The sequence below is a fragment of the Drosophila nasuta genome, unplaced genomic scaffold, assembly GCF_023558535.2.
Source record: "Drosophila nasuta strain 15112-1781.00 unplaced genomic scaffold, ASM2355853v1 ctg283_pilon, whole genome shotgun sequence".
NCBI lineage: Eukaryota > Metazoa > Arthropoda > Insecta > Diptera > Drosophilidae > Drosophila > Drosophila nasuta.
This window is the reverse complement of record NW_026869485.1, coordinates 1-11,885: the sequence shown is the minus strand read 5'-3', so window position 1 is coordinate 11,885 and position 11,885 is coordinate 1. Positions and strand designations below refer to the sequence as shown.

At 44.9% G+C, this 11,885-nt stretch overlaps 1 protein-coding gene across 1 annotated transcript; it reads right to left on the bottom strand.

Annotated features, from left to right (window-relative positions):
• Positions 1-1,802: 1,802 nt before the first annotated feature.
• On the bottom strand, positions 1,803-10,856 carry LOC132797850 (uncharacterized). The gene is made up of 7 exons (XM_060809614.1): positions 10,322-10,856; positions 5,915-6,454; positions 5,559-5,719; positions 5,264-5,465; positions 3,961-5,150; positions 3,360-3,569; positions 1,803-3,071 (listed from the first exon to the last, which is right to left on the bottom strand). Exons 2-7 carry the CDS (start codon positions 6,247-6,249, stop codon positions 2,977-2,979), a joined length of 2,193 nt encoding a protein of 730 aa, XP_060665597.1. The 5' UTR covers positions 6,250-6,454; positions 10,322-10,856; the 3' UTR covers positions 1,803-2,976.
• Positions 10,857-11,885: the final 1,029 nt, after the last annotated feature.

Here is an 11,885-nt window from a genome sequence, read left to right as displayed (position 1 = left end):
TCATGTGGTGTCTTTGACCAACGGAATGCTAGCAAATCAATTTGCGAGCAGACACAATTGCATAATCGTTGATTATGAGAACACAGCGCAGTGAGTTCTCGTGGCCAAAATGAGCAGATCAGCACAGCTGCTAGAAATGTTGTCCATTTCAATTCGATTAGCGCGGAAATCAATCTGGTCGTCAGCGCATGTGAGTAGAACTCTCTACTCTACTACTGAGGCAGCTGCAGTCAAGAGCTGTACTCTCGACTCTGTGATTTAACGCACATTACACATAATGCATTTTCCATGCCGCTTTCAACGCCGCACGCCGTTAAGAACCGCAAAGCCAACCGCCACTAACAATTCAGAAACCACAGAGACGTTTGGGATCACATGAGTGTGTGGAGCCAATCAGTTTTTCCATTTCTTCAGAATGCGCCACTGCTGATGATTTGGGGCTGTGGCAATTGTGCGTGAGCCACCAAAGTGGTGTTATTTAAATCCGTATCAGCATCAGCTGTATGTCAGATTTTTCTATATTTTTTAATTAGACAACTGTTACAATGTTGCACGATTGATTGGCTATTGCGTATGGCGAGGCAGAAATGATTTGCAAATGTTCTAACGTCGTGCACTTCCGTCAGTTCTCGAGCCGGGCAGAGAATAGAGAGAGAATTGACAACGCTGCTGACTGCCAGACTTCAATGGTATATCGCGACATGCCGCGCCGTGTATGTAATTCATAAAAATTATGAAAAAACCCACCCAGATTGGTCCCCAAGGGCCGATCGCTTAGACACCGCCGCCGCAGCAGCAGCGGCAGCCAAACGGCAGCCTGAGCCGGAGCCGCTGACGCTGCCGAATGACATTGGCGCGGACATTGTCAAGCCAAGCACTTTATTTGCTGCGCGTTTGACATAAACATTTGCCCAACGGACATCTGAATGGCCACGGCATCTCTGTGGCTCCTTATAAGCTCCGCACGACACGCCAAGGAACAGAGCTTGCAACATGCGGCGCAGTCTTCGTCATCTGGCTCTCTAACAATATTTGAAATACGCATTGCAGAATTTATGTTATGCGTGCCACAGTCGGAGGCCGTTTTCAACCGTCGTCGACAACATTGTTGCTGTTGCTGTTGCTGTTGTCGTGCCAATGTCAAAACACAAGCTCAAACTTCAAACCCCAAACCCAAAGGAAAAGAAAAACAACGAAACGCGACTCAAACGCTGAAAGTGTCCAGTGACTTTCGCTAGGGGGCTCCTTGGCAGCGCTCTGCCCCGGGGCAATGAGCTAAAGAGCTGGCTAGCTGGCAAGCTGGAGAGCATGCTCCTCTGGAGGCCAGCAATGAGGCTTTGTCTAAATTTGGACGGTCATGTCGGTGACAGCTTTTGACTTGCCAAGCTTTTCAACTTGCAAACGTTGCAAGTGGCGCAGAGTTCAAAGCATCAGATTAGAGATAATGTTAAACATTTCCTTTCAAATTTGTGACTGCAGTTTGACGTCGTTGATGTCAAACAAATGTCAGAAAAAAAAATAATTATGAAAAAGGAAAAATGCAAAATTTCATTTTCATAAACAATATTTAGAAATATGCACAAAAGCAGTAAAAGTAAATGAAAAGTAAGCGCCTAAGGCAAGATTTGAATCACATTCATAATGATTTATGAAGGTGAAAAAAAATGTGCAAGGAAATTAAGAATCTTTTCTTATATTTGGGGCAGCATAAACTTATTAATTCTCATTAAATGCTGCACTAAGTATTTTCTCTATTGATGGCAAATCTCGCCAACATTCCGTCAATTTGAAAGAAGGTGAAATCAAGTAAATAAAGTTGTTTATTTGCAATTTGTAGCCCCTTTTTCTGCCCAATTAGTTTGTCACTTTTACTAGCCGCTCTCCAAACTCTCTTCATCCCACTGCAATTTCAATTCCAATTCCAACTGCAGTGTTCGAGTTTCGTTTCGGTTTCACTTGGCAATTTGCCATCACCTGGCAAAGTGTTGTTTTCTTGTTGTGCTCTGCCTAACGCCTAAATGTTGCTCTGATTGATTTGTATAAACGTTGATTAGGCCAAAACCAACAATCAAAGCCCTCTACTTGAGGTTGGCCTTGTTAGATCTCGACAGGCCGCCCGATCGATTCGACAGCCAAATGAGGCGAACAAAATCATGGAAATGAAAAGCCAAGATAAGTAATTTCTAATACGTTTATTTATTTACTTTTATTTTTCATTTTCAGTTTCAGTTTTTCTGTTTATAGCATCTGAAGTTTGTCTCTTGCGTTACATTGTTACATTGCGTTTATTATTCCTAATATTAAGTATACGTACACATTAAGATGTGTGTCTTTCAAGTTGTCTTTTTTTTCTTTTACTTTTTATTATGTATTTAAACAGTCAAACCTCTTAAATGAGGCTGGCAGCATCGATATCAGTTACGAGCTCAGTTAAGAGGTTTGAATGGTTTGCACTACGACTAAGGAGCTTTTCAAGTCTTAAGCTGATAGTATGTCGACATATTGAGAGTATATAGAGTATAGAGTAGTCTTAGTAGTTAAGTCTTATATAGAGAGCATAGCATAAGTATATAAATATTAAGCTACAGAGTATGGGCGGCTGATACAGTCATTGCCTCACATTTTTTTCGTATTTTTTTCCAATTGGCTAATTCAATTCAATGTGCAGAGAAGTCCAGCTCTACTCGTGTCTGTCTGTGTGTGTGTACGTGTAAGTGTGTGTGTGTTTCGCGCAATGACTTTGAATGTGCCATATATGTTTGTTTGTTTGTTTGTAGGACCCTTACGTACAGCTACTAACTAGATTTTAAGAGCGCTGCTAAAGATAGAATTTCAAGCTAGTTTCCTATGGAGGGGCTCTTCCTTATAGTTCCACCACACCATTATCGTCATCATCATCAGCATTATCGTCGTCGTCATCATCCACTTTGTTGTCGTCATCATCATTATCGTGTTTCTGCTACTTCGATTGCTGCCTTATCGCTTGTGTAACGCGCGTTTCTGCATGTTGTCCCAGACTGCAATCACGGTAAGCTGCAGCAGCAAAAAGAGCGCTCCGGCAATTATGAAGCCTGCAAATAGAGTTGTAATGCACAAGATATTTTTATGGGCTTATTTAATTAGCTGGTCACTCAGCCAGCAAGCGGCCACTTGCCTAGCTTTGCTTCGGTTTGCCTCGCCTCGATGGTGCGATGGCACGCGATTAGCGCTAATAAATTTGGCGCGCTTTGCGAGATAAGTTTTGCCTGCAAAGCGCCACTCAAAGAGTTGGCCAAGTGGCAAGTTGTGGCTGCTAAGCAGTCATGCAAACACACTCAAACACTCACACACACAATCTCATATTTATACTCTCTACTTACCATAGCCATTTATGCAAGTGTCCGTTTTGTTGGCCAATTCCAATTGCAGCTTGGCGAGACCATCTCGGGGCTCAGGATTTGCCGGATCGGCGCCATTGAAGGCAAACTTATCGGTGATTTGTATCGACTGCACCAGCAAAATGTTCTCATCGGTCGTCTGATGACTCACATCACGTTTTTGGCGTTTCTCCGACTTAATGGCCAGCTCAACTGTGGAAAAGAGAAGTAGCCGAAGCAACGGCAGCAAGTGATGAATATGAAATGCAATTGTGGCGAGTCTAGTGGCCGGCCAGTGATGAATGAAGCTGTGACTTTGTTACGCCTTCTACACAAAAGTGATAACCAAAAAGGAAAAAAGACGAACCAGGAAACAACCAACAGCGGGTAAGTTTTAGCTATCGTAGTATTAATGCTCAAGCATTTAGTCAGTCAGGAATTTTGTTGGCAACATTTGTGCAGCCAAGTCACTTCACTATCACGGCGATAAATCACTAGACAGTGATGCAGTGATGGCCAGGGCCATCTCTACCGTTATGGCCAACACTGTATAGGCATTTGGGTATTTTTTTTTTTTTTTGGTTTTCGGTTAGCGTTTACTTACCGCCATCGGTGCCATTGAAGACAGAACGCTTGCGACGACCATAGGATAGTAGCGACTTGGTCTCACCGTTCTCATCGTTGTCGCAGATAACCGGTTCACAGCGGGGTATGCAGGGCGTGACCAGGGCGCGGAATTGCACCAGCTCCGAGGAGGGGAACTTGAAGGCGTCGAACTGTGAGAGCAGCACCTTGCGATTGCTGGCCATCTTTTGCATGGCACTCATAATGTATTGATCCGTGGGACAGCCGTTGGCATCGATCAGCGTAATCTCCGCACTGTCCGTCCCATCCATGGCAACCAGTTCGCGCACAAAGATCTCATATGGGCTATTGGCATCAACGATCTCGAACCGCAACGCCAACGGATCACCGACCTCAGCAATACGCTTCATATCGCTGCCATCCCGTGCCGTAATCTTCATGATCACATTCGGTGAGTCCACAATGATTTCCTCGCTCAACGTCGATTCAATTTCGCCGGTAACTCCCAAATCAACGTTATTCACCACCGTCTTATTGGTCAAATCATATTGACAGCTGACAGCGAGACCCAGATCGGACGAGGTGACAATCATATCGTGATGCTGGATAACAATATCGTTCATATAACGTCCGTAGGCACTCTGGCGCACATTGCACTCGAGATCGTTGTAACGCATGCGCAAATCAAACTCCAGCGAATTGTTCACGTTCACAGCACAAGACTTGGGGGCACCCTTGGCATAGACTTTGCCGTCGAAGAGCTTGGAGGTGCGTATTTTGGTGATCATCTCACCGGAACGACAATCGATGGAGACATTGTAGCAGGCGGACTGCTCATAGGTGGCCGCCTCTTCGATGTTCAGATACGGCTCGGAGAGATCACTGAGGGTGGCGCGACTGTGGTGGGAGAGGCGACAGACATGCTCACCGGTTTCATTGTAATCGTAGGAGTGGCAACGGAACGGGGCGCTGAGGCAGAGGTCGCGGCAATCGTCAATGCTTTGGACATTCTGGTGCACGGAGTCGACGGTCTTTAGAATGCGTCCCGAGACACGCTTGAATTCGCATAGTTTGCTTGGCTCCTCGGCGCAGTTATTTTCAAGATATTCGGCGCCATCGTAGGCCACAATGTTGGCCTCCTCCGACAGCGTAATGCGATCCATGTCCGACAGTTCACACAGGCCAGAGTGCGCATAAAAGTTGGCCGAGCTAGACACAGATGAATTGCGAAAAGACAAAGAAGAGAGAGAAACAGAGACGGCAACCGAATGAGCTGTGAACTGTGGCAGGTGGAATGCTCTGCGAACGGGACTTGCACTTACCGGCAGGTGAACTCCGTTTCGCCCAAACACAGCTCGATGCAGTCGCGTCGCGTGGCCACACTCTGGCTGGTCTTGGCATGCTCAGGCAGACGGTAGCCCTGCACACGATCAATGCACCAGGCCTTGGAGCAGGGACGCACACCGAAGCAGGATTTCTGTGCGTAAATTGTGAAAACGGGATACTGCGAACGCGAAAGTGAACCTGAGTTGAAGGAGCGAAACACAAGACAACACAAAAACAAAAAAAAAGGCGTTGTTAAAAAAAATGATAATCGTGGCCCAGTCTTAAACTCACCTGGCAACTGGTCTGCGGTGCTGCGGAACATAACGCAGAGGCCGGTCTCATAGTTAACCGCACTGCAAGATTCATTGGCCTGGCAGGCCTCCAAGCAGTCGGTCAGCATCAGTGTGCCAGGCAGCGTCTCCAATTGCTTCGATGGCGCCGATAGCACGTACCTGAGGATAACACAAAATGCGCCACATCAATTTTCAGTCTACCACAACAACTGGTTTCATTAAAGCAGCAGAGCAGCAAAGCAGCAAAAACCTCTTTTACGATGTGCGAACTAAGTACAAGTACAAGTAGAAGTGTCCCTGCTCCCTCGATACCTAATTGCTGGCATATCTAGATTTATAGCGTGTGGCACTCACCCGGTTATAAGCTCAAAGCCAATCATATCCGGCTCGCAGTCCTCATCGATCTGGCCGTTGTGTGGCGGTAAGGCCGTTGCGCTCAGATCATCGCTCTTGCTCTCGCCGCCATTCGCATTCGCATTGCCATTGACATTGACAGGTGTTGCTCCAGGTTCCGCTAGAGCAGCTTCCGCCGGCTGCTGCTGCTGCTGTTCGCTCGCTTGTGGTGTCAACGGTTTTGGTAGCTCGCTTCCGCTTGCCAACGCTTGTTGTGCTCCCCCCTGCTGCTCCCTCTGGTTGCGGTTGTGGTGCTGCGACTGCTGCGGCTGCTGCTGCAATTGACGGCGTCGCATTGTTTCGCGGAAATGTCTTCAACGGTTTTGCCGGCCGCTTGGGCAACTTGCGGGCCGATGCTGCGTTATCCACCAGCAACAGAACCAACAGCAACACCAGCGATGTTGTTGTCGTCATCATGCTGACTCGCCTCTTTCGTGTTGTCAATGACCGTAGCTGCATTTTATTGCTTGCTTCTCTTGTTCCTCTTCTACTGCTGTATATCTGTGTATGTAGATGCGAACAAAAGTTGGTTAAAAATGATTTTGTGGCTTTGTTTTTAATTAGCATTTCGAATTGTCGAGTTCTCTAGTTCTCGGGTAATTTCTCTTGAGCATTTGCTCTTTGCATGCTTATCTCATGATTAATTGCAACTGCAGTTACAGTTAAGCCCTAATAATGGGTTTAATGGCATTTTTCTTTTCGTTGCCATCTAGCCAGCCAGCCACTTCCTGAAATAGCAAAGCTGCAAACGGCAACGGCAAACTGCAACGCCCACTAGCACGAACTGCACTTGATTAATTGCGAACAAATTACAAGCTCCGATGCAAAATCAATTTTGTTTTGATGATGATACCAGCTGCTTGGGCAGCAGCACGCACACTCTTGTCTCTCTCTCGCTGGGTACCCGGATGAATTAAAATAACGCAACGCCACTTGCTAACTTCGAGGAGGAATTTTTAGACAAAAAAACAATGCAACTGATTGGGATTGCGATTGCCTCTATGATCAGGTGATCGATACATCGGTAGTTGAATTGTTAGAGGTTGGCTGCTGCTGCTGTTGCCTTTGCGGTTCTTAACGGCATGGAAAATGCATTATGTGTAATGTGCGTTAAATCACAGAGTCTCGAGTCGAGAGTGCAGCTGCCTGTTGTTGATGTTGTTGAGAATTCTTCTACACATGCGCTGACGACCAGATTGATTTCCGCGCTAATCGAATTGAAATGGACAACTTTACCAAGCAGCTGTGCGCTGTTCAGAACTCTGAGCAATGTGCTGATAATCAACGATTACACAATTGTTGTGTGCGCGGTTTCTGTTGGTCAATAACACCAAATGAATAACAAGAGCTCACTACAACCCAAGTTAAATTTCTTCTGGCTTGTTTGGTCAACTGGTCACATAGCGCACTGGGGCGTCAAAAGTCGCAGTTACAGATGCAAATGGCATTCTAATTATCCCAAGTTGCCAACTCAAACAAGACCCAAAGACACTGAAAGACCCACAAAAGTCAGAGCGAAAGAGAAGGAATAGAAATTCAGTTAAAATGTTTGCCCACTCAAATTACAATTTAATGTTGTGGGTCAGTCGCGTTAGTGGGCCAATAAACTAAATCCCCACTCGATGGACAAGACAAGCGTAGTAATCGCGGTCAGTTGCCATGCACATAAATTTCCATTTGGCATTGCAGTTGCTGCTGCTCCTGTTGCTGCTGTCGTTGCAGTTGCAGTTGCCGAAGCCGATGCTGTCGAGGAAAATTTGCTAGCATTTGAATTCGAGTTGGAAGCAGATTTATTTATGTATTCACATGTTTGCATCTGGATATCAATATATTCGCTTTTTGCCGCTGGCAACTTGCAAATCCGGTAACTAGTTTTCATGCTCAATGTTTTCGCGTATTTACGGTCAAATTTGACAGTTTGTTTCGTTTTTGTTTTATAGACTCTTTATTGTGGGTTAATCCATTTAAATAGAAGTGCGCAAATTCTATTTTTCTTTTCATAAATTACTATTTAGACCACATATCATATATAAGCAAAATAAAATGTTTATGAGCCATTAGCAGAAGGCTTTAATGGCCATGCGAATTGCCAACTCTTTAGAGTGCTTGCAAAATTGTGCTAGTCCTAAAGAGCTGTCAGTCAAGTGACTAAGAGATGGAAAGACCGACTGTCAGGTGTCAGTTTGTCAATGAATCCATCGGATATCAGTGGCAGTGACACCAATACTGCAGTAGACTCTCAGCTATCGCGATGACCAACAGTAGCTTATGTTATTTCTTAATTAAAATTGCAAGTAATCAAAAAATATTTCATTTCCATTGACTGGCTAAAACTGTGCCAAGTCAAGTCAAGTGCCCGCAAAACCAGGAGAATGCACAAGAGAATGACATAACTGCCGAGCCAAGTTGAGGCGCGGTGGCTATTGCCAAGCGAACGCTTATCTCAATTGAGGCGCGAGTCATTGTAACTGTAAGCAGTTAGTTGCTTGCCTCCTGCATGCTGGCTGCTGTGACTCTGACTCCGACTCTGACTGTGACTGTGTATTTGTGGAAGCCAGTCAGCAGATAGTCAACAGCTACTGTGACTAGTTGGCAATTTGAAGCGCACCCGCAGGCCATTGGCACAGGAGCCTAACTGACCCACATCGGGAAAATGCCAAAGTTATTTTTATTGAAATTTAAGCAATTTGCGCCAATTTCCAAACACTGCGACAAATGCCCAATTAATAGAGGCCCAATGGATAAGCAGTGAAATTGTTCGCATTCTGTGGTCGCACACAATCGAAAAGAACGTGTTTTTTGTTTTGAGATGTTGTATTGTGTGGTTCACGATCAAAAGACTTAGGCGACAAACTCGAGTAGCTTTCGATGCGTTTGACAAGCGAATGCCACACGAAAACCTAACGGCAAATTAACCGCACCATTTGAAAGGCATTTTCGAGAAAATTGTAATCTATTGGGCCAACATAAATGTATCAGACGTAAAACATGATCTTTTCGGTTCACGCTTCGTTGAAATGCTACCGATGCCCAGAGAGATCTAACTGTGAATGAATTCGTATAATGAAAATCTACATGCAAACCGATTGCTTTGCTGCACTGCAACAAAGCGTTGTTCGTTGTGGAGCCGCATTTAGCATAATAATGAACTTTCGGTTAGCTTGGCATTCTTGTTGGTTTTTTTTGGGAAATCGTTTTCGACTGCTGTTGCTGTGCTGTCTGATGTGGTAATAGTCATAATATGAGGCTAAACGAAGCACATAATGTCGACTTATATATCACTTCTATTACAGCTTGTCGGGCGCACGTAGCGAACAAATTTGTCAGTCAGTCAATGGAGAAAGAATAGTTACGACAGCTAGAGAGAGGTGAGAAATGTTGAGGATATGCAAATATACGTTGCATTGAGTCTATTGTTGTTAAATTGAATAAAGAAAATGGAAACAAATCGCCTTTCTTTGCCGCTTTGTAATCCTAATGCCAAAGGTACAAATGCAGCGAAAGTTGAGAAGCAGTAGTTGAAGTTGTGGCTGTCTCTGTGGCATTTAAGAATCTAACAGAGTTTAATTGTTTAGCCAGCGACTAACGTTGATTATCTCGAAGCGCACAGCTCGCGGCTAATTGTCTTCAATTGTATCATAACCGTTGCATGACCCAACCGATGTTGCCAACCCAGTTGACCCAAATCGCCTGTTCAGGCCAGGCCAGGCCAGGCCGGTCAGCTAAACCATCCCATCGCCGCCATCTCAGGCGTGTTGCTGATTCGAGAATGAGCAATGAAAATGTTCGCGCAGTTGGATCATTTTGCGCTTTTTTTTCTATTTTGTCATTCAACGAGCTGCTGCCGCACACGCAGCAGAAAACCGGCAAAAGTTAATTGCCTGCTGAATTCTGCGCATTTGGGAAATGTTTTGTCAGTGCTAGATGACAAAAACATTTTCCGGCAGCAATCGAGACACAGAGACATTCTAGCTCAAGTTAGCAAGTTGCTCGCTTAGTCCGGTCACACGAATTGTTAACGGTTCGTCTCGGTTCATCTCGTCTCCTAGATGACATTGCTGCTTTATAGTGGCGCTGTGATTCGAGTTTCATTTTATTTTAGTTTCTTTTTTTTTTTTTTGTTGTTGTTGCACTGATCATTTGGTCGATCGCCTTGACATTCACCCAAGGCTTTCTCTAATGGTCCATTGACCATTTTCGTTTAATTGATGGACATGTGTGCATCGTCCCGATCCTGTTCCACTCAACCTCACTCAACCATTTGACGCCTTGTCAGACATTGATGGCTTGAATATGATACGATTTTTAAGCTGAGCACGTTTTTCGAATTGCAGAAAATAAGTCACTTCCTTTTTAATTGTCATTTACCTTGCGACTATAAATGTTGGAGTGTTTAATCCTTTGATTGCTTTATTTGCACGCGAGCAAATAAATTAAAATCGTTGCTTTTGTTGGCTTGTCTTGATTATGTAATTTGTTTGAACGACACAACGCACGCAGGACACACACAAAAATGTTTTAAAATTTTTTTTTCAAATATTTGAGTTTGTTAAATATTTTTTGTGAACCGCAAAATATTTGTAGTTATTTTGTATTTGATTATTTTTTTTTGGTGGACCGATGGACCGCTCTGTGTTGCGCCGTCTGCACTCTAGAAAGTGGAGCGCCTAACTGCCGCACATACACCTCAGCAATAGGTTCTTATGTGAGCCACCGTGCTCTGCTCTGCTCTGCTCCGCTCAGCTCTGCTCCGACTTCGACTGCGACTCCAGAATTATAGATGCTGTGGGCAGCGCTGCGCAGCTTAGCTCAGTTTAGCTCAGCTCGGGAAAATTGAAATTGCTCTCAAAGTTCGTTAGCTTCTTCTCTATGACTCGTCGACCGTGGCTACGACTGCCAGTTCGAGCACCTTGACACTGAATGCTCGATGCGAAGGCCGCGGAAAACTTTACAAGTTGGTAGCCAAGCAGCACAAAACGAACTCTCGACTCGGCCGCAACATAACAACTCTAATGCTGCTTCTCTTTCTCTCGCTCACTCTCTATTTAGACTCTTCGAGTCACGCAAACCGGTAAAAGCAGCGGGCAGAAAGCTAATGGTACGCGCTCTTCGCTAACTCTCTTCTGCCACATGCTCTTTGTTGCCACTTTCTTCAGTCGCGCAGCTTTTCTCTGCCAAGCATTGTAACGGCGCTGCTTGTCGGAAACAATAAAATGCAATTATAGCAGTCGAGCTAAATGATTTTCTAATGCCGCGTCTGCACGCAGCATCAATTCAGCTCAGCTCCAACTCAATCTCAGGCTCAAGAATCGCATTGTGTAAAACTGCATAATCGCTAATTGAAGTCTTCAGGCGGTCTTTTGCCCGACAGGTGCAATACATTGATCACCAAAGAGAAGTCGGTTCATCTTTCTGTATCTCTTCTCTCTCTCTGTCTCTGCCACCTAAAAAGAACATTGCAGCTTTCTAATGACCAAAGCTGTAAGCACAATAGCAGCAACTACAGCAATTGTGATGATCATTAACTCAACTAACGCACGCCTAATTAAATGCGCGATAACAAATCTGTGCTCCGAATGAGGCCACAGCAGATTGTGGCATGGGACTAAAGAGTCGACTTTATGCAACTTACGCAACTCACACATGCTTCAAACTTACGCCACTAAACAAAGCCCAAGTCTCGCTCATGTGTCAAATTTGATTGAAACTGTTCGTCACTGACTGAGATACAGATGCAACTAGAGATAGAGTCAGGCTGCGACCGCGACCGCGTCTGCATCTGCGTCTGCGGCTGATGATGCAATTAAATATTATCGAAGACTCTCCGAAAGCACAGCGAACTGCACTCGTCGCACTTTTCCCCCATTTCCCATTTTCATGCACTTTAGTTACACTTGCAATTGCAATCATTCGGTTACTCCCATTTGACGCT